Here is a 23,280-nt window from a genome sequence, read left to right as displayed (position 1 = left end):
GTTAAGATTTCCAAGGAAATGTGGTTACTTAAATTTAAAAAGGTTAGGATTTGACCTGTCAAATTTATGTAATATATAAACACTACAAGGGAATAATCTTTTGCACTTATTTTTTTATGCAAAAATTATTAAATTTATGAATAAATCTGTCAGTTGAATTTGAAGCCTTTGAAAAGTAAACTTTAAATCAAATAGCCTAAAATCTGGGAAACAAACTGAGGATTTTAGACGGGAGGGAGGACAGGGGTTGGGTTAGTCTGGTGATGGATATTAAGGAGGGCACATATTGCATGGAGCACTGGGTATTATACACAAACAATGAATCATGGACCACCACATCAAAAACTAATGATGTACTGTACGGTGACTAACATAATAAAAAAATTTAAAAACATTAAATAAAATTAAAAGTAATAACAGATATTCTTTTACATGATAAAAGGCTTCCCAAAAGAGTAAAAGTTAATGGGAATTTGGCAAAGCCTACACCTCACAGATTCTCAGCTCCACAGTCCAGAAAGAGAACCAAGGGCACCACTCCTGAGCAGTTAAATGCCATATAGGCCATACCTGCAGGAATCCTAAACTAACCAAAGTTCTCAGAGATATCTCTGGCAAATTTCCATCATTTCTAGAAGAACTAAGACTGTCAAAGGAAGAGGAAGGTAAGGAGCATCATTCTGGAGCAAACATAACCTAGATGGTCTGGGATGGGGTGAGATTTCCACCTTACTTGAAAATCCAGAGAACCTCAAAATCTAGGGGCCAATAAGAATTTGAAAAAGCTTCCCAGGATCTCATGGCATAGAATGTTTCTGGGAACAACTAAGAAGTTTATTCAACTCCCTCAAATATTCTCTTTTGCCTCTGGAACATTCAGAGTCACCCCTACACTTACTTTTGCTGAGTGGGGCCTTGTAGAATGCTGACTACTGAGCAGCTCCCATACTATGTCCATTAAAGGAGGTACAAGGTACTCTACCAGAGCTATGCTAAGTGACAGCAAGCAGAATTCCTAGAAAGGTACCCAAAAGCATGGAGGTAATAAGAATGGACTGCAGAGGGCCAACCTGCATTCTGGACCTAGCTGTATTACCACATAGCTTGAGAAGCTTGAACAAAGCTTTTTCAAAGCCTTTTTTTTGTGACCTGGCAAGTATCATGTCTGTGAAATGAGCATGAACTTACTTTGAAACAGGTTTTGTTATAAAAAGCCACTGAAATAACACTTTAAACACCCAGAAGAATACAAGCATAAATGCAGAGAATTAGGTTCTTTTATTATAAAGTCTGAAGATGCTAGGACTGCTTTACAGCAATGGGAATGGTAAGCTGGCTCTGAAATACTACATGTATGGGAATCCATTTAACTAATAAGTAGGAATAGAATTCTTTTTTTTTTTTCTTTAAAGATTTTATTTATTTATTTGACAAGAGACTGAAAGAGCCAGAGAGCACAAACCAGGGCTGGGGGGTGCGCGGGAGGAATAGAATTCTATTCCTACTAACATACTTTCCAACAAAACTTCATCAAGACCAGAAAAGGGCAGCATAAACTAGATGAGGAGTTTAAAGAAAAAAAAAAGTTCTACAGACTGAAGTTAATATCCTAAAAATTTGATTTTGTACCAACTCTGTGTCAGGTACTTAGCTTATTCAGTCCTTTCAATAATCCTAGTGGTAGAAATTATTATTCCCTTTTTAGTGGGGGAAAAACACTGAGGTTTGAAAGCTGAAGCAATTTGCCTATTACTGAGAAAAAAATAATTAGCTCTAAGAACTTCAGTTTATATGGTACCTCCCACAGAAACTAAAGGCCATGACAATTCATCCCAAGAATCCTGAAGAGTACAGTTCCTGTGCTTATTTTATATTTCAACAGAGGCTGAAAAATGTAGCAAGTCTTTATGGAAATTTCAGTGATGGACCCTTGTTGTCAAATTTCTAAATGGTCCTGTTTCTCTTCTCACACCCGGTGGTGAATGTTGTGTGTTCGTCCTAGAGCTATCCAGATCTCACCACACCATTCTCCTCCCTTGAAATGAGCTCTAAGTTCAGATAAAGGAAGCAGCCATCATTCTCATGTCCACATGGGCATGCTAGAAGATTCCAAGTTTTAGCAGCAGCTAAAAGCAGGCCCTGGAATCACTGTGCTCATTGCCTTCTCTCAGATGGGCAACTTTCATTCCCATCAAAATAGGAGGAGACAAAAAAATTCATCAGGAAGTGTGTTGCAATTTCACAGACTGACAGATGGAGGCATGTAGCAATACATCTTTTATTACTTCCCTTGACACCTACAGATTGCATACTGAGTTTAACTGGGCTGATACACACATTCTGCAGGTGTATTGTTGAGAGCAAAAATTTTGAACATTTTCTAGCTATCAAAGAAATAATGTACCTAGGTATGGGAAGAAATTTCCTGGTAGTCCAAAGAATGTTTCTCTCTCCAAATACTCTCTAGTTATGTAATCCTAACACTGGCATTTTAATGCCTGGTAAGTTTATTTTCAAACATGGATAGGCCAGCCTGCATTAGAGGTTTCACTTCTGCTGTGTTTATAAAACAATCTGTAATAAAGAATCTACAACTAAGGGACTGCAACTTTATTCACCAAAGCCCCAGGCTGCATAAGGGACTCTATTTATGTCATACATAAATATATAGCTTGGGATGATTGAACTTGATTTTTCTCAATTTGATTTTCAAAGTTAAAAAACTGAAATTGTGCTGTATCCTTACAGCTGTTCTAGGTAGCAAATACCCACAGCTTAGAGAAGCTAGCGCTCCACTAGCCAGTAACACTGATGTCATACTGCATTTGCTGAAAAAGCCTTCCCAGAAGCATTCACACCTGATAAGCATATTGTGTGGATTAGAGTTACAGAAAAACAGAAGAAAAATCATTTTCTAGCCCAGTGTCAGATGCCAGAGGTATATTAGTGAATGAAAACAAAACTTCTCTAAGGAGTGTGGAATGTATTTAGTATTTCAAAATTATTGTTCTGCCACCATCAGCAAGATGTGGAGACAGCAACAAACCTGATGACATTTTTTTTTTCTCATCTGATGATTAAACTCCCCATTAGGGTGCTAGGCAGGATCCCCATCTCCCAGAGGACAATTCTGGTGTATGGATATCAAAATTGGAAGTGGGGGGCACCTGAGTGGCTCAGTGAGTTAAGCCTCTGCCTTCCGCTCAGGTCATGATCCCAGGGTCCTGGGATCAAGCCCCACATCGGGCTCTCTGCTCAGCAGGGAGCCTGCTTGTGATCTCTCTCTGTCAAGTAAATAAATAAAATATTTAAAAAAGAAAACTGGAAGTGGGATGATTGCAGCAACTAAGGGCCTGAAAAATGGTGCTGTGAGTATAGTTGCATTATATGATATACAGGAATAAGTATAATTTATATGTGAATAGATTTATAACATAATTATACACATTATATCTTAAAACACAACATCAAATTCCCCATCTCAAACCAGTCTAGTTGACATACTACACTACAAAGGCATTTAATCATGCAGCTTTCCTCAATTTCAGTAAGAAACACAGAACCCAACCAATCCTTGATGATCTTTTAAATTTCAAAAGTTTGCCTTATAAAATCCAGGGAAAGCTAGATGATGACGAGGACAAAGTATATGGCTAACGGAGTGGATCCATAGTGTGCTATAAGCCAACCAAAACAATGTGGCTGCTTTATGGAAAAGGAAACTACACTCTGCCATAGAATCAGAGCTTCATGACAAGGTGAAGAAAAGAGTCTTTGGTCAAACATTATTCTGGGTGAGTCTCTAAAGGTATTTTGGGATCAGTTTAATATTTGAATTGATAGACTGAGTAAAGCCTTACACTTGAAATGAAACATCCGCTCTTCATGGATCTCACGCCTGCAGGCTCCCAGACTAAGACTACACCATCAGCTCTCCTGGGTTTTAGGCCTTTGGACTTGGACTTGAAACTAAATCATTGGCCCTCCTGGGTCTCAAGCTTGCCAACTGCAGGTCTTGGGATCTCCCAGCCTCCATAATCACGTAATGTCCCGTATCATCAATATGTTCAATTTAAGAAACAGATGAACACAGGGGAAAGGAAGGAAAAATAAAATAAGATAAAAACAGAGAGGGAGGCAAACCATAAGAGGCTCTTAACCATAGGGAACAAACAGGGTTGCAGGAGGGGTTGGGGTGGGGGTGGGGGATGGGGTAATTTGGTGATGGGCATTAAGGAGGCCACCTGATATAATGAGCAATGGGTATTATATACAACTGATGAATCACTAAATTCTACCCCTGAAATTAATAATACACTATATGTTAACTAAATTGAATTTAAATAAAAGTTTTTAAAAATTTCATATACATAACATATATACACACACAATCTTTATATATATAGCTTCTTTATATATACATAGTTTTAACATATTTATTATATTAAATACAAACACACAACCCCTATTTGTTCTGTTTCTCTGAAGAACCCTGACTAAAACAATGCTGGAAAAAACTCTTCCCTATAGAGCCACCAAAGTAGTAAAGCTGGGGATATCTCATTCCTCGCCAAGATAACAAAAATAAATAGGCCACAGCAGCCATCAAATGGTGATACTAATAGAAAGTATGTGATATTTGGGGCACCTGAGTGGCTCAGTCAGTTATGCTTATGGGTCTGCTTTCAGCTCAGGTCATGATCTCAGGGTCCTGGGATGGAGCCCAGCATCTGGCTCTCTGCTCAGCAGGGAGTCTGCTTCTCCTTCTCCCTCTGCCTGTCTCTCCACCTACTTGTGATCTCTCTCTCTCTGTCAAATAAATAAATAAAATCTTTTTAAAAAATTTTTTAAAAAAGTGATATTTGGAAATAAAACATGATTGAAATATTCCTACTTCTATAAGAGGCCTGCAACAAGGAACCAAAAATGCAAGTGAGCGGAAGGGGTATGGCAGAGTATTAAGGGAGACCCAATCAGACGAAAGAGAAGACCTGCTCTCAGATTATTATAATTTATTTTTCCCTGCAGAAATGATCATTCATACAAATTCAGGCACATGCACCTGCTGCCCCTCCCTCGAAGGCTCGAGTTGTGACCACACACACACACAACCTACTGCTAAACCTCAAATCCTTATCAAATGTGCCACATAATAGCTAATCAGGTTATAAAGAGTTTTGCTTCTTCATTCTTACTGACTTAAAAGCCAAGGTGCTCCTGAACAATTCTATGAATTTTAGGACCTGTGTTCTTCTCACAATGCCCACACATACTTAAAATCATCTTTGTATGGGGTTCACAGAGAGAGGAAACAGAAGGTGTCAAAGAAGAGATTTTTAGAATTTCAAAAAAACTTCCAGGATCACAGACATTCTTTTCCAATATACAAGCTAAAGACATTTTAGGAAAGCTTAAAACCAGCTGGGTATGGTGGAGACTTGTGAAGTGAAAGGGAATTTAGGATTCATTAAACACTACCATGGATAAAGACCTAACTATTTGGGTGCCTGGGTGGTTCAGTGGGTTGAGCTGCTGCCTTCGGCTCAGGTCATGATCCCAGGGTCCTGGGATCGAGTCCCACATCGGGCTCGTCAGGGAGCCTGCTTAAAAGAAAAAAAAAAAAAAAGAAGACCTAACTATTTGCTCAGAAGTCTCCCATCCCGCCCCACAACGCCCAGGAAAAACTCCTCAACTCTGCCAGCTCAGTGGTCACAGCCTGCACAAAAGAAGGCCAGTTCTTAAGTGAGCATGGACCTGGGCAGGGCTGAAAGCCAAGGCCTGGTCTCTTGCATCCTTCTCTGCTTTCCTCGCCCTTGCATATCCCCCCTCTTCCTTTCTTCCCGGGATTAAGAACAGAGGCTTCAGAGCCAGACTCTGGGTCTGAATACTCTCCCTGACACTGATTAGCTATGTGTGACCTTGGAGAAGTTATTTACCTCCTAATGCCTCAGTTTCCTCACAGCAAAATGTAAAAAATAGTAGTGACTAGCATGTGGGGTTGTGAGGATGAAATCAGTTCAAGCACAACAGACTCTTGATGAAGTACTGGCCCATGGTACCTGTCCATGTCAGCCTGACTAATCTTGTGGAGTCCATTCTTCTGGACCCAGCAGGTGGTAAGTTGATTTTGGTTCATTTATTGCATTTCTCACATGGTATAGAAAGTACCCATTTACCAGCCTGCCTCCCCTGAGACTGAGCAGGAATCACACGAATTCTCATTATCTTTTCCAGCACCTAGTGGTGGCACACAGCAGGCTCTCAGTAACTGTGGATTGAGTGCTTCAAGACATTAATTCTAGGGCGCCTGGGTCCTGGGTGGCCCAGTTGGTTAAGCATCTGCCTTCGGCTCAGGTCACGACCCCAGGGTCCCGGGATCAAGTCCCACATAGGGCTCCCCCTCCTCTGTGGGGAGCCTACTTCTGCCTCTCCCTCTGCCTGCCACTCGGCTTGCTTATGCTCTCTCTCTCCTCCTTCTGTGTCAAACAAATAAATAAAATCTTTAAAAAAAAAAAAAAAAAGAACTAATTCTAACCAGGAGAGCAAGACACCTAGGCTGCTGATTATGAATGGCAATGCAGTAAAGTGAAGCTCCAGGTAGAATTCTGCAATGAAACACAATTCATCCTTTGGCTGTATAATCAAATCCTCAGATTTCTTTATTTGTCTAAATTCATTTGCTTTAAAAATGTTTCAAATAAGGTCACTTTGTTTACATACTTGTGCCTCTTAATGGCATAGAAAAGTAAGCATAACAAAGCTGACTGAATCAATGTTACTTTTGCCCCAGGAGAACAAAATTCAAGAATATTCAAAATTCAAGAATTCAAAATTCAAGAAATATTTATGAGCAATCTCCTACAGTTACATTTAATTATCAATTGCACATAACACATAATTATTAAAGAGTAATTAAGAAATGTCCTTCCAAGTATAAACAAGAGCAAGCATCAACAGACCCAAGATAAAGCAGAGTTTACAACAACATTTTTGAGGCCTGGCTCTCCCCAAATGACATTTCTCTTAACTACAAAAGAGAACAAGATGACCACTAGAATAACCCTGGTCTCAGGTATGTGATTTGAGCTCGGTTTCAAAAAACCTTCTGTGGATAGTATTCTTCTTGTGAAACATCCTATTAAAAAGCAAGCCTGTGAGACACGTTCACTAGTTTCTCTAAGTCCCAAGGTGTTAATGGAGGGGACAGAAGAAGAAGTAGACAGACATGAATACGCACACACCTACTCCTCCTATCTAGACCAGACCAGTTAAGAAGATCAGTAAAAGTCACCGTCTCTTTCCTGTGTGACTTTTGTTATTCCCATATGACACATGCACAGAGGTTTCTGTTGAATCACAGATATCACTGTTGGGTCAGATTAATAAAAGCCATATTTTCCAGTTAAGCCTAAGGAAAAGGAGGTAATAAAAGAATTCAAATATGCTCATGCTCTGTAACAGAAAAGAATAGGTGAATTTGCATTTTATGTTTCCTGGACACATACACTTCTCATTTAATTAAAAGAATTTGGGAAGATGAGTCTAAGTTCATATGATGCCTATGAAGAACACTGAGAACCTCCTAGAAAATAATACTTCTTTGTAGTGCCAAAAAGCACACCTGGATCAAATATTAAGTGAAATGAGTTACTCCAAAAGCCAAAAGCAGGACAGCTGAAAAGTATGGCTGGTTTAGTTATACAAAAATGAACTGGGTATGGACATTGGGGAGGGTATGTGTGATGGTGAGTGCTGTGAAATGTGTGAGTCTGATGATTCACAGACCTGTACCCCTGGGGCAAATGTTAATAAGTTAAAAAGTTAATAAGTTAACTTATATTAATAAGAAAAAAAAGAAAAGAAAAAAAAATGAACTGGGGAGCAGGGACCCCAGGAATTTACTTACCACTATATCCTCAGGGAATGTGTCTCTGCTGAAGGAGCCATCGTCAAACACGACCTCATAGAAGGTCTGTGATGTCACAGCAATCACCCTGCAACTATAATAGCGGGTGTTCCGATGCTTTGTGATGACCGTCTGCCCCACAGAGATACTCTTCTCACCAGCCTTGGACTTCTAAAAGAAGAGGCACAGAAAAAGGAGAGAAAAAAAACAGGAGAAAGATAAAAGGTAGGGACAGAAAATAAAATATATATTTATTTAGGAAAAAAATTCACGTGCTCATGATATGTATTTTTAATTTTTAAACTTTTTATTGGGGAATAATTTCAAACTTAAAGGTTACAAGTATATGAGTAGTACACAAAGATACCTACATACTATTGACCCTTTACCCAGATTCATCTGTTATCTATCAATATTTTTAACATTTTGCCATTTCTTTTTTGCATACTCTATCTCTATTTTATATACATGATATTTATATATTAAAAATTGTGTGCATATATATATATATAGTCCACCCAGAACAATTTAAGAATAAGCTACATATATCATGGGCTTTTACTCCTAAATACATCAGTTGTGTATTTTCTAAAAATTAGGATTTCCCTTTACATAACCACAGTATTGTTATAGTTACTAACTTCAGTAAATCTAACATGGATACAATACTTTAATCAACAATGTATGTTCTAATTTTATCAACTGAGCCAATAATGATCTTCATGGTTTCTCCAACTCCCCCACCCCACCCCTGCTCTCAAGTGCAAGGTCCAATTAAGTCAGGTACTGCACTTTGCTTCTGCTTCTCTTTAGCCCCTTCTAATCTGGAACATTTCCACAGCCATTCTTTGTCTTTGTGATCATGAGTCCTACTTCTGAAGAATACAACACTCCCTCTCCCTCCTTTTTTAATTGAGCATTTGCCTGATGTTTCCTCATGATTAGGGTTAGTGTTCCTGATCAGAACACTACAAAGATAATGTCATATTCTTCTCAGGATATCACTTCTGGAGGCACATGTCTGTCTCTCTGCTCTCAATGGTGATCTTAATTTTGATCCTAAACAAACTGTAGTCCAATCTTTCCACATTACAATCACTGTTTTTTCCCTTACAACTAAGAAGCAATATGTGGGAGAAACTTTAATACCATGCAAATATACTGTTCCTATATATATCTGCTTAGGTTTAGCATCCATTGATGAGCTGTGCCTGATCCAATCTTTACTGTGATGGTGGCGATATGCTGTGTTCTGCTGCTCTGGCACTCCCTCCACATATACTAGCTGGCACTTGGCATCTGTAAAGCAGGAGTCTCCTACTCTCCCCACATCTTGCTCTTATGTGGGAGAGGAGAAGACAAGGTAGAAGCCTGTAGAAATGGCCTGGGGTCAGACTATGGGGGTGGGGTGGGGAAGGGAGAAGGGCAGTTCCTTTGCCATCCTAAGGAGTCAGGACATTATCCTATGGGTCTAAGGAAGGCACTGAGAGGTTTAAATATAGAAGAAAAGTGATCCAGGTTTATATGGCTATAGGTGAAGAAGGTGAGTGGGGAGCTTATTACATCTGGCCAGGTGGGAGATGAAACCTTGGAGTAAGGAACTAAGGACAAATGCTCATGATTTGGATGGAGGGGCGATGCCCACCCAACAAGCATGTTCCTACAGTCTCCTAGTTGTAGAGTGAGCTCTGACATCTAGTTTCTCACATGCCTAACAAAACAAAATCATTCCCCAGTGACTGCTGGGTTGTTTGGGGAATAATTAGGTGTATAACATCTAATAGTTATAGTCAGTTAGGTGTATAAACATCTCAATAAAAGACAAGAGTAAGTAAGTGCACTATGTTTGAAGTAGAAAACATTTGTTTTGTTTATAAGTTTTCTTTTTTAAGTTTTCTGTTTATTTGTTTTAGTAATTTCTACCCCCAACATGGGGCTTGAACTCATGACCCCAAGATCAAGAGTGGTATACTCTTCCAACTAAGCCATCCAGGTACCCGTGAAGAAGAAATCATTAATAGCTAGGCCACAGTATGTTATACGTGCTGAAATAATTACCTAGTTTCCTATTTCATTTCTTCACCCAACCCCCTCAAATATATCTAACCTTTCAAAGTAAGAAAACAACTCAAATGTAATAATGAAATGTGAATAAAAGCACAGTCTGTAGTGATATAACTCCAAAATTGGGCCCATGACTGTTCCTTAAGACTGTACCATTTACAGCTAACCGTAGGAGGCAAAATTTACAACCTGTGTGACCATACATAGTGGCCCTAAGTGTCAATGGCAGCACTTTCTGCAGATGTTGTCCCTCTCTGTCAAACTGACTTAAAAACACTCATGCTCAGGACTGCAAGTACTGTATTTCATTATGGCATTAGTTTCTTTGTGCATATTTTATTAGAATTGGAATTAACCCTGTAAGGAAACAATGGTTTGGATTTGAATTCTAAGCTCTGCTACTTACTAGCTGTGTGATCTTGTGATCTTGAACCTTTATCAGCCTCAGTTTGTTCATCTGTAGAAGGGATAATACTTACATTAAAGGTTTGCTATAAAAACAGGATAAAGTACATCAACTACCTAGACTCACGGGCAACTGGTTCTTAGCAACTGTTAACTGGTTTCATTTTTTTAAGTGGAGAACATACCTAGGATGCTAGCCCCAGGTTAATAAGCCACTCTTTTCTGCTGTCCCTCAGTAATTGGCATGTATGACTGCAGCACCCTGATTTCACATAACAAGGCTGAATCAAGCCCCAAACCATCACTGCCTTGCTCTTTACTTCATCTACTTCTGATTCTAAGTCTTGTCAAACGTGGCCACAAAGCTATGGTACTTAGGAAAGAAGGCATAAGGAGGCCTCCTCCCCTACCCCCAATGCTCAGAAAGCCTGTGTTTGCAACTCCCTTAAAACCCTGTCCAAATTACAGTTTCATTGACTATTCCTCCTACAGCAGAATAAAATCCATGCATCAGCACCAGGCATACATGCCTTTTTTTTTTTTTTCCTACAGTACCCACCACAGCATGTATAACACTACTGCTGCTGGATGAACAACAAATGAACGAATGAAAGAAAGAATAAATAATTTTTAAAAATGAATAAACTGTGAGAGTGGGTACAGATATATTTTCAAAATGGGAGAAGATTGATTCTAATTCATGGCCCAGAAAAGGGAAAGGAAAACAAAGGGGAGTTGTAGGAAGATGTTACTCTTTCTTGGGGTGGATAGGCATTTATGTGGGTGGGTGGGGAGAATAAAGGAGGTTTATGGTGAAATTCACAGGGTCTAGAAAGTGGAAGTGGTCAGTCAGGGAATGAGAAACACAATACAGATTGATAGAGAAAAGGTTGACTCTAGATTATAACCACCTTTTTCTTATATAGGACCTGAAATTTATGCAAACTAGCTGGCTGGGAAGATGGTCAACACACAAATTAAATGCCTTCATCTAAATAAAAATTTCCATGAGCTTTAGGTATGACATTTCATGGGAGTACTAAGGAAAACAGATTTTCCCCATAATGCTATTTTGATAGGCTTTCTGATTTATTTTTGCAGGGAAAATTTATTGACAAGCATACCCATAACTGATTATACATTCTCAAAAATATTTCCTGTCAGAAAAGTGCAAGAATCTATTGATGTTAACATTGTCATTTCTAGAAGACAGACGTTATGCAAGAGGTTCCATCAGATTATAGAAATGGCTGTTATTTTGAAGATTAGTACACAGGCTAAGGCTGTGGAAGTTAAATTTCCTTTAACATGCACTAAGCAGAAATGAAGAGTGGTTTAAGGGAGAAAAAAAGCACAACTTCTTTTAAAGAAGGCTAGAGCCACTTTGAAATGCTGCAGATGGGGAAAAAATGTTAAGTAGGAAAATGTTAACAGACATTTCACAAAAGCATGAGAGAGTTTTGGGGGCACAATTACATATGTAGAGTTACCAACACACATCCATATACCTGAGTTAATTAAATTCTCCCAATAACGCTGTGACATAGTTATTTTCATTAAATAGATGAAGAAGCTGAAGTACAGAGTCAAGGACTTTTCCAAGATCTCAGAGATGGTGAGAAGCTAACATGGGGCTCAGAGGCAGGCACTCTTCTATCTTGAGTGCCCTGGCCCTGGTATCATCAACCATCAGAATAAACGTTGACAAAAATCAGAGGAGAAATAAAACCTACCAGGAAGTGGACCTAATGGAATTCACACACTTGCCTAAAGAAGTTACATTTTTCTTTTCCTTTCTTTTCTGATTTACTGAGTACTTCCTTTGTTCTACATATGCACTGAGAAATTTCTCAGGTAAGAAATAATTTTATCTCCTCGGTATACTCAATTCAACTAGCAACTAGGATTTGGAGTCTATCTGGATATGAAAAATGTTGAATGTATAATTGCACATATAGTCCATTTTTCCATATGTACATGTAACACACATATACACACTGTGGTAAATTGCAAAAATACCCATAATCTTTACTCCTTCTTGTTTTTGCATCTGCTGCAATAAGACCTTGAAGCTCCTTCTATCAAGAGCTGGACTCCATTTCCTCACCCCTCAAATCTGGGTTCGTCTTGCAACCTGGCCTACCTAGGCCAAAAGAATACAACAGAAGTATGCCAATCCAATGCCTTTGCCCAAGAAGCCTTGCACCCTTCTGCTGTCATTTGAACAAACTCAATTATCCTACTGACAGATGAGAGATCACATGGGCCCGAAGTCACATCTGGGGCCCTAGACATGAACCCAGATAGAAAATGTAAGCAGTTCTACAGCTGACCATAGATGAATGAGGCAATCTGCTTGGAAGGAAAGAACCACCCAGCTGAGCCCAGCCTAAATGTATGACCTACAGAATCACCAGCTACAGTATTCTCATTATTCTAAGCCACTACAGTTTATTTGCTCTTTCTTGTACTTCTCTGTACTTTCTATTATGTGTTTAATTATTATTGAAAACAATAAGTGTAATAAAATATAAGAGTCCTTGCAAGTTTCTAAATTTTCTAAATAACAGGTCTACTTAACTGATGTGCTCAAAAAAAGCTGAAGTCAAATTATTTAATAAGAAAAGACAATGCTCTCCTTTATCTTTCACTTAAATAAGATAAAAGAAGGACCTAAAATGTACATTTTGTAAAGTAGAAGGACACATAAATTTAGTTAAAAAATTTCATCTGAGTTAACTTCTATTTCTTATATTTAGGCCAAATGTGATATAAAAAAAGGCATTTTTATTTTGTTCTTAGTAATCATTACTGATTCCTAAGACATATTGTTTCAGTAAAATGAACACATTTTGTTCTCAGGTTTGGGGTTCTATTTTAAAAAACCAAGAACAGCAACAAAATAAAAACAAAAACAAAACCCCTCAACAAATCTTTCTGGGACTCCTTGCTATACCTGTCTTTCCTATCATACTAAGTCACCTATAAGGGGCAGCACAAATAACAGGATCCAATTGTTTACATGTAGAAGAGTTCTCTCCCCACTATGTTGCTTTCAGATGTGGGCTTAGAAAGGAAACAGGCCCTTCTTACATAGCTCTCTAACTTTCCTAAGACTCTACTGATGTTGAAATAAATGGCCACACTTGGCCGGGGGGCGGGGGGAAGACTGCTAACTATCAATGATCACAACCTGAGTAAGGAGAAACAGATGTTCCTAATACCTGGATTGGCTCATCAAAGGCACACCAACATCCAATAAGCTAACTACAAAAAATTTAAAGAAAGAAAAAAATGAAAGAAAGAATAGGGAAAGAAAGGGACAAAACAGGATGAAAGAAATCACCATTACCTGACAAGTATACTATGGCCATAAATTCCAAGCCAAAGAGCCAAGAACCAGCTAGCAAGTGATGCAAAGAGGAAAAGCAATGCAAGGATGGACATAGAAAAAAGTGGCACTTAAGCAATTACTGAGTGCTCCTTACAAGTAAGACACCTTGCTAGGTGCTGAGGATTAAATAAAAGAATGAGAAAGTCCCTTCTCTCAAAAGCTGGTAGGAAAGAGAGACATAGTTGACTAAAATGCAAAGTATTAAGAATGCCCAGTTGAAGGCACGAAGGGACCCTTCACAGACTTCACTACAGGGAACTTCTGAACCAGGTCAGAGGGAGCCAGGAAGCACTCATGTACACACGTCAGGAAGGCAGTCTCAGAGTCCAGTGATTAATGCCATGAACTCCTACCATTGGCTACCTTGTGAGCCTGTGGGCACCTATTCAGAACGGTGGTTTTAAATGCATAAAACAAAACAATGAAAAATTATAGAAGAAACTAATTGAAATAATAGTGAAAAAACAAATTTGTGGTGCAATATCTTTGCTTCTTTAATAATGTATTAAATACTAATATCTAGTGGCAGGTCTAATAACTATTATTATCCTACTTTCAAAGTTGTGAAGAACATAAGCAATATTTTGAAATCTCTGTTACAATGGTAATGTGATTTCTACTGTGGACAGAGTTTCAGAAACTGCTAATGCCACCACTGCCTCAAAAGTGACAGACTTGTTAAATTCTAGCTAGAGTTGGTAGAATACAATTATAAATCTCTTCTCATCCGCTAACAGACAAATTTTCCTTGATATTAAAGTATAAAAAAGATTTTATCACCTGGAATATTTAAAGGCACTAACAACCTTATAAAAAATTACAACAATATTATTTATAGAATGGTGCTTGTATATACTGAAGATGAAAGGGCACAGTGAAATGAAACTCAAAGGAGGCATCCCTGTGAAATTACGGAGGCATTATGGCTAATTCTGGGGTGACCTAAAGTGACACAAGAACCTAACTTAAGTACTGAGGTTGGAACGTGCACTGCATTCTCCAATATCCTCTCTCCCCATTGGGTTTTTGAGAGCGGAGAGCAGTTAGTTCACATAAGACCTCTAAAGCAAAAGTTCAGGGAGGAGTCCTGTGTGGCAGAAGGAAGGAAGATTCCTATACTTTGCCAAGATGGATCTTCTCTGATCAGACCCAGCAAAGTCTCAGCTGCACATACACCTTGAAGAAGGGTCACCCACCATCTGACAAGATGAGTGATGGTCAGAAATGTCATCTTGTGAAAATCCCTTGTGGAGGCCAAGAAAAACAAGGCTGTACCCACCTCGAGTCTAGCCCTGACATAAGTATAGCCATCTTGGCAAAGCAAAAGCTGGCACCTTGCACCCCCTCTCCACCCGCTCCTCTCCCCTCGGTAATATGTGTGACATTCCTCAGCCACACCTGGCTGCCCTAAAAGAAAAACAAATAGTTAACTTGCAGAGATCACAATCCTGCAAGACAGGAGTCTCCCTTGGTTTACAAATGTCCTAGAGATTTAATAATAGCACATTTCCAGAGGCAAATAACTCAGTTCCCCAAGCCCTAATGTCGCCCTCCCCACCATAAAACTGAAGGAGGCTGAGGCAGAAGGAAATGGAAATAAAGTTAAATTTCTTCTAAACCCAAATCTCACTAACAAGGGCACTTGATAGGAGAAGTGTGAAACCTTATCTCTAAACCTCCAAGATAGTGTCAGCAATCATTCCCAAGCCTATGACCCACTGATATACATCTAAAGGGTCTCACGAGAAAATTTTTATTACTGGTAATGAATAACCTTTCTCCCAACAATAGCTAGCCCCTCAAGGTCCTGGAGACCTTGCTTCCAAAATTTCTTAGAGACTTACATCATCCCCTTTGTCCTCACCCATCCACGAGTTCACCCCTACTCTGCCTTTAAAAACTCTGACTGTAATCTGGTTCAGGGTCCAAGTCCCTACTCCCTGCGTCGGGTGTACTTGGGCCCAAGCTTAAGTTTGTCAAATAAACCCTCATGTAATTGCATCGGTGCTTGGCTCCTTGGTGGTCTCTCAGACGCGAAACTCGGGCATAACACCCTGACTGGGTTCTCCATCTATATAATAATGTTAAAAATAGTGTAAATCTGAATATAATCGTGTAGGCAGAGCCAGCAAAGCTGGAGAAGTAACTTCTCCAATGAATAGGCCAAAATGGACATTCCCATTTCCCTCCAGGAACTCCTTTACCTTCTCAACTTAATTATTTCTCCCTAATTCCTATGATTTAATAACCCATGAGATATTATTATTGTATTTTTTAAGAAACCATTTTATAAAAATCCCTAGAGGGATCTGAGTAAATAAATTAATACACACTATTCTTCTTTTACCAAACTCATGCAGTAGAAGTCACTCATATAAATTTACCTTGTATAATGAAAGTTTTCTTTATAAAATTACAGGCACTAGGTAAAAATCTTCTACCCAGAAAAACCTAAATCCCTCAGGCTTCATGAAGAAATAATTGCTCTAATGGCAGAAATGCACATGCAGACTCATAAAAATGTCACAAGTATTTAATTTTCTACATGTATGTTTGTTCACGTGTACTTTTATTTCTTGTGGGTTTTTCAGTACAAACATATAATACAGTGGGAAATGGTGGTAAGCAGTTTTCCAGAAGATTCAAGGTCTTATTCACTTTAATGTCTATAGAAGATACTGAGAAAAAACTAATTCTTTTACATTTGAGTCATTAGCTCACATCAGAGGTCTTGTTTGGTAGGTAAGTGAAGAGGACTGGGACAGAAGAAACATCTCTAGATGCTCACTCTGTTAATGTAGGAAACTCTCAACAGGTCGGCATCCCCTGCTTTTTATTCTGAATAGTAAACAACTTACTTCAAAAACAGCAGAGAGGAAAGTTCACATCAGTTAGACTGGTGGAGTTGGAGGAGTATGGAAGTCTCCCACTGCTAAGATGGAACTTGACACGAGCAACTCCTAAGTCATGTCCAAACTCATTAGTTGCTAGTGAACATGGGAGTCCCTGGATGCCTGCCCCAAGAAGCTCTACCTTGGGCTTTTACATTTCAGGGGCTCTTCAGGCTTCTTGGGTAGCAATAATAGAATGTGGAGAGAACTACAGGTACAACAAAATCTCAATCATTCACAGCAGGCTCTGTAGGTGTAGAAATTAACAAGCTGATTCTAAAATTTACATGAAAATGGAAAGAAACTAAAATACTCAAAGTAATCTTGGGGAAAAAAAAACAATGTTGGAGGAATTATAACTTGGAGGGAAGGAGAAGGAAAAGTAATGGCTCAACTATAAGGTAATACAACTTAAAAATTACCTCAGAGGGGGGCGCCTGGGTGGCTCAGTGGGTTAAGCCACTGCCTTTGGCTCAGGTCATGATCTCAGGGTGCTGGGATCGAGTCCCACATTGGGCTCTTTGCTCAGTGGGGAGCCTGCTTCCCCCCTCTCTCTCTGCCTTCCTCTCTGCCTACGTGTGATCTGTCTCTGTCAAATAAGTAAATAAAATCTCTTAAAAAAAAAAAAAAATTACCTCAGAGGGGCATTTTCAATAGAGAGAAGCAAGCAAGCATCTCTAAATGGTATTCTTTCCAAAAGGACTTCTGAATCTCAACTACAGTTGGGGAATGGGTTAAAAATAGCTAAAAATAGATGCCAAAAAAAAAAAAATGTTCTTATCAAGGAAATCCAAAGTAAATCAGACTAATTAAATGGTTTTATAGTTTTTCTGTGCCACCAAGAAGGAAACCCAGGTAAATAATGACACCATATAAACTAACCCAAGCCATAGTCTCCAGTTGGAAAAGTGACTACCAAAACAGTAATCTAAATGAAATGTCACATATGCTCTGACCCTGATGACCTGGTGAACCTCTCTGAAGTGCAATTTTATCATCTATAAAATGTGTACAATCATAATACCAGGGAGGTTGTGACTGTAAGGACCAAATGATATAATGTAGTTATGTATGAAAGGGCACAGTAAACTACAGAAGGCACTGTACAAATATTAGGTGTTACATTAAATTTTATTCACCTTATCTACTTTGATACACTGCTCCCAACAAAGGAGAATTGTCCCCCTGAATAGAAGAGAACATCATGGTGGGATAGGCAGTTGTGGTTCCATAAAGATACAGTAGTTATATGAGCATAAGCGAGGGGGAGGAAGAAAGGAAGAGAGAGGGGGAGCAAGAAAGGAGGGGAGAAAAGAGAAAGAAAGAAAGGGGGTGGGGGAGGGAAGAGAGAGAAAGACACAGCAAGTGAGAGAGTGAGAGATTAATCTAAAGTGAAGCTTCCTAGCCTTCTTTTGAAATTGCAGGAGAAATAGCCATAGGGACAGTTGAAGAAAAGTTGGTCAAAAGTTTTCTACTTGGGGCACCTGGGTGGCTCAGTGGGTTAAGCCGCTGCCTTCGGCTCGGGTCATGATCTCAGGGTCCTGGGATCGAGTCCCACATCGGGCTCTCTGCTCAGCAAGAAGCCTGCTTCCCTCTCTCTCTCTCTCTCTGCCTGCCTCTCCGTCTACTTGTGATCTCTCTCTGTCAAATAAATAAATTAAATCTTTAAAAAAAAAAAAAAAAAAAGTTTTCTACTGCCCATCACAACAGGAGAAGTGCAGAATCTGCCTAGCTACCTCACCAATGTTAATCAAAGAGGACAAACCCACAAAATCTTCCCATTATTAATCAAGAAAATATCCATCTACCTCTCTATCTAGTGTTAATTAAATGCATCTATGTGCCTAACACCATGCTTGAAAGAGAAATGTGTGGGGTGCCTGTGGACGCAGGAAGGGACGGCAAAAAAAACTGAGAGGTTCCAGAGCAGGAAACTTTCCTTTCCAGTTTCATGACCGTAGCCCCCATGTTCTCTTAAATATCACCTAAAGTTAATCTCTGTGGTCCCCACAGCCTTGGCAAAAGCTACTTCTCAGTATCTGGTAAGGGCACCAGTCTATTCCAAGCACATGACAGATATATATAATAACAGATATCAAGGTAAAATTAGAAAATATTGAATACAAGGGTTTGGAAATTTTGTATTTTCTTCTAATTCCTGAGAAATGTATGAGAAAAGGAGGGACAAACTTAACTAAAAGCCTTATCTAGTACTCAAGGAGGACAAACAAAATGGAAAGTAACTGATTGCAACTGATTAGGATATCTAATGCCCACAAAAATAGAGCATTTCATTCCTTTGCCTCCTGCCCCATTCAAAGGCTTCTGAATGCCAGATCAACTCAGTAACAGCTCAGAGAAAAATTAAAATAATGCTTTATTTAAAAATGTAGAAAGAGTAATGTCTTACATTTCTTCAGATACTGCCCTCTAAAATTTCACAGATCCACTACACATGGTGGGGGATAAACAGAGAGAATCCATGATATCTCACAAAGAAAACAAGCCAATTTCAGATAAAGAATGGTCAAGGAGGGGGCGTGCCTCAGTAGGTTGAGTATCTCACGCTTAGTTTCAGGTCAGGTTGCTATCTCAGGGTTGGGCTCTGTGCTCAGTGCAGAGTCTGCATGGGACTCACTCTCTCTTTCTCTCCCCAGTTGCTTGCTCACATATGCTCTCTCCCTCTCTCAACTAATAAAGTAAATGTTTAAAAAAAAAAAAAGGAAATAAAAGAAATGGTCAAGAAACCACCTAATTTTGCCTAGAAAGAAAAGAAGTGCTGATTTGCAGCTGTGAAATCATCAGACCCCAAGATGGCTACCAATATCCTGTGTAAAAGGACAAAGAAGCTGGATAACCCCAGGCTGAGTGGCTTCCTGCCAGGAGACCTCACAAGGGCTTTTTAGTTAATCCAGAGTTTTATATATCATGTTTGTTCAAAGTGGACACGTAATGTTGACCTAGAGAGTAGATTTTTAGATAGAAATGTTGGAACTCTTTTAATTGCCATTTCTACTGTTCATAGTAAATAGTCTTAAAAAGTTACATTTTCATTACATTTTGTCAGTATCTATGGATTTCATTACGACTATGACATCTAATTGCTGTTTTCTACATGAAGGAATAGAAAAACGCTGTCTCTTACGCTTTACAAGATGCGGGAATGTCAAATAACCCTTTCCTGTTGTCTGTCTGTTGACACATTCCATTTGTATTTCTCCACCACATCCGTGGTGCTTCACTCTAATGCCAATGTTAAAATATGGGATTAGTGTCACTACTTAATTTTCTTAACAAGCTATCAGACAATAATGCATGCTTCAATTATTTTCTTTTTAAAAAACAATTATAACTTGTTGAAAAGCTTAACATTTTCTGGGTACTGAGATATATCAATTTTGTGAAAATGTGAGCAAGCATTTTACATGGAAACACACCTTACCTATACTGAAAAATGAAACCAGGTAAGTGGTTCTTGGAAAGACTTGACTTCCGCAGTATCTGTAGTCCCTGAAGTTGGCAAGTATCAACTGTGCCATGTAAACATTCCTTCATGCAGTACAAGCGTGATGGGAATAACAGAGTCAAGGAGGAAACCAACAATGACAAGTTTCTCCTGGGGATTCTGCTGAGTCTGCTTTTGTGATAAAAACCAAACACCTGCACCAAGATGCATCTCTTTCTTGATTTTTTTTTAAATAAAATCAGGATTCATTTGTAGTTTTACAAGGCCAGAATAAAAAGTTCAGCAATACATTCTTTTCTGTGAAGCCACACATTATCACACATTTTGAGAGAGATGAATATAACCAAGGCTGTCAGATAAGAGATCTCCTGCTAATCAAGACTCTATAGAAAGTAACTATTAACACTCACCTTAAAAACACGTAAGGCCTCAGCCCCCCACATGGCTTCCAAATTATTTCAGGGGCTGCTCGGGCCCTCAGGAGCAAGTATTGCCTATATGCAAAATAAATAAGGTGTCCCACAAAATATATGTTCTAACATTTTTTCAGTGCATTTGGATATTTCCAGGAAAGACATTTGAGATACTGTTCTTTTATCCAACCAGATTAAAGGATCAGAAATAGAAGTCTGGAGAAAGGCTACTCTAGGGGAGGAGATATTTTTCTGAACCCCCTGGGACCTGACTCTGCTTTCTACTCCTGGATGATGATGTGGTTTGCTGACCCTGTATCTGATTCAAGAGATGATTGCTTGCAAGAATTTCCTTAAATGGAAGGGCCCAGACTCTCAAAAGTAAATTTTTTTCTAGAATGGACATGTAAATCCTTAATACAGAGCAAATGTATGGTCACAAAATATGACTTTTATTCAGACCCAACAGCAGCCAACTCCATGCAGACACTGCCACAACTCTGTAGCGCCTCATAGGGAACAATGTATAAGAGAAGCACCACTGGCATTCAGCCTCTGCTCTGCCTGCATGGTCTCCCCATTCTGATCAGTTTCTGTATCCCTGCTGATTAAAACTTGAATAGGCAATGGAGGCATCTGTTCTCTCTTCCCACAGATTAAAAATCCCTGAAGCACTTCAGTTAATATCAGAAATCTATCTAAAACGCCTGCAGATGATGCCTGAACTGCGGCTGGTGCAACGACCCTTCCCAAGTGGCCAGACTCGGAAAAAGATCTGGAAAAGGGGGAAGGACAGATGAATAAGCTGAAGATGGCTCAATTTGAGGCACAAGAGCCTCTGGCCCAGAGTCTATGACGTCCTGTGGGAAGCTTCTGGGGATAGTATCAGTGGAACCTCTCCTCTATGCCCCACAGCCAGGGCCAGTGACTAAATAGCAGGGCTGTTCTACCTTCTGCTGTGGGTTCACTCAAGCCCTTTTTCTCCTGACAAAAAAGCATGGCAGAGAGAAGCTCTACACTCACTGATCCCCACCCTTCCTGTGGAAATGGCTACAGAAGTAGAAGGAGGAAGCTAAATGTGGGGTATTGAATAGAGGGCAGAAAAGTATGAAATAGGACATACTTTGTTTTCTTTATAAAATTAAGAAAAATTATGTCTTCACTGGTTTTACCTGATAAAGTGAACAAGAGGACAATTCCTTCCAAAAGTAAATATTCTAAAATGTCTGTTCTAAATATTTCTTCTCCCAGGCAAACCTGGTGTTAACTTTCTCACCTGGCATACATGGATTGAGATCTCAACTAAACATTTCTATTGATGAAAGGGTAAGGGGTTTCTTTTATTTACTATATATTCAATTGAGGAAGACTGATCGGACTCGGGCCTGAATCACTGTAGTCTTTTTTTTAATCCTTGTTAAGAATTTTTTACTCCAGATCTTTTCTTGGGTTAGAATTCTGGTTTTTAATCTCAGTGCAAAGTCAGCAGGGCATGTGGAAAATAACTTATGTAGAATAAAAAACCATATACAAACACCAGATAATTATCCATAAGTCTGAGAAGAGTATGTCGGTCATAGCAAATGTAACTGAACAGAGAGGGAGTTAGCAATATCTAAACTCTAATAAGAAAAACAACACCCACCAAAACAATCCTACTGCCAACAAAACACAAAGACACCCAGATCTGGGGGATAGGAAGAGACCATTCAGATCATTGTTAGATGAGTGTTAGCTAAATTCTGGTTCTCTTCTTTAAAAGATTGGGAGAGAAACTAAAAGTGGACAGAGTTGAGCTACAGAACTGAGCTCCAGACTAAAGGAGGGAAAATAAAAAGGGAAAAGAAAGGATGGATTCAATCCATTGCTGAGTTTGATATGTCAACCCTGTTGGAGCCAAGGCAAACTCACTGGCATTAGAAGGGCACACTTAGAGCAGACAAAACTCATAGCTATAACCTCCTCTGTAAATTCTACCTGACTGCCTTTAATAGAGTTAGCAGCTTCCTTCTTTGAGTTCCCAGAACATCCTTATCTTTATTTAGCCTATCTTATTATGGTCATAGAGCATAGTAGCTAAGAGCCTAGGCACTGAATCAGGTTGCCTGGTTTTAACCATTCTTCCCTTTACTACCTATGTAATATATAAAGTTATAATTTAAGTACCCCTTGCCTCAGTTTCCTCAACTGTAAAAAGGGGTTAATAATAGTACTACTACAAATGGTACCTTGAAGATTAAATGACGTAATACTTGTAAAGCCTTTAGAACACAACTCATGTTGAAAAAATGTGTATCATTATTTTTTCAAAAAAGTACATCTGTGTACAAAAGGTGTGTGAATGAGGGCATGTCATGGGGAATGTTTAATGTTAGGCTAAGTTAAAAAAAAAAGTGTTTTTATTTCCAGGACACTCCATGGATCCCTATATATTGAATTGAACAGTTTCAAAGCAATCTAACTGAAGTTCTCCATAACTAACCTTTGTACCTAGATTATTTTTTATGAGCTGACTAGATAAATGCTAAGATAAGAAAAGAGAGGCGGGCAGTATGCATGGCCAATCTATTATCAAACAGTTTATTTCCAATACCAAAAGTCTTTAATAAGTGGTCTTACTTTCCTTGGGTTCCGTTCATTTAAATATCTTGGAATGGGGTCATAGTTTATGAGGTTTCTACCCTAATCTCATCCTTTCTTCGAAAAAGTTTAAAACATTTTCAAGTTTGGGGAACCATTCA

General features: G+C 39.0%; 1 protein-coding gene across 8 annotated transcripts in view; it reads right to left on the bottom strand.

Annotated features, from left to right (window-relative positions):
• Positions 1 to 23,280, bottom strand: part of KDM4C (lysine demethylase 4C) — a 470,115-nt gene that overhangs the window by 34,647 nt on the left and 412,188 nt on the right. For 5 of the 8 annotated variants that reach the window (XM_047699136.1, XM_047699138.1, XM_047699135.1 and 2 more), the window contains 2 exons: positions 10,377 to 10,427; positions 7,907 to 8,077 (listed from right to left, as the gene is read on the bottom strand). In XM_047699136.1, the coding sequence (XP_047555092.1) occupies positions 7,907 to 8,077; positions 10,377 to 10,427 (222 nt within the window). The remainder of the gene's footprint in view (positions 1 to 7,906; positions 8,078 to 10,376; positions 10,428 to 23,280) is intronic. The other 3 variants (XM_047699137.1, XM_047699141.1, XM_047699142.1) reach the window with 1 other exon arrangement.

Source organism: Lutra lutra, chromosome 13 (genome assembly GCF_902655055.1).
Source record: "Lutra lutra chromosome 13, mLutLut1.2, whole genome shotgun sequence".
In the NCBI taxonomy this organism is placed as follows: domain Eukaryota; kingdom Metazoa; phylum Chordata; class Mammalia; order Carnivora; family Mustelidae; genus Lutra; species Lutra lutra.
This window is presented reverse-complemented; position numbering and strand designations above follow the sequence as displayed.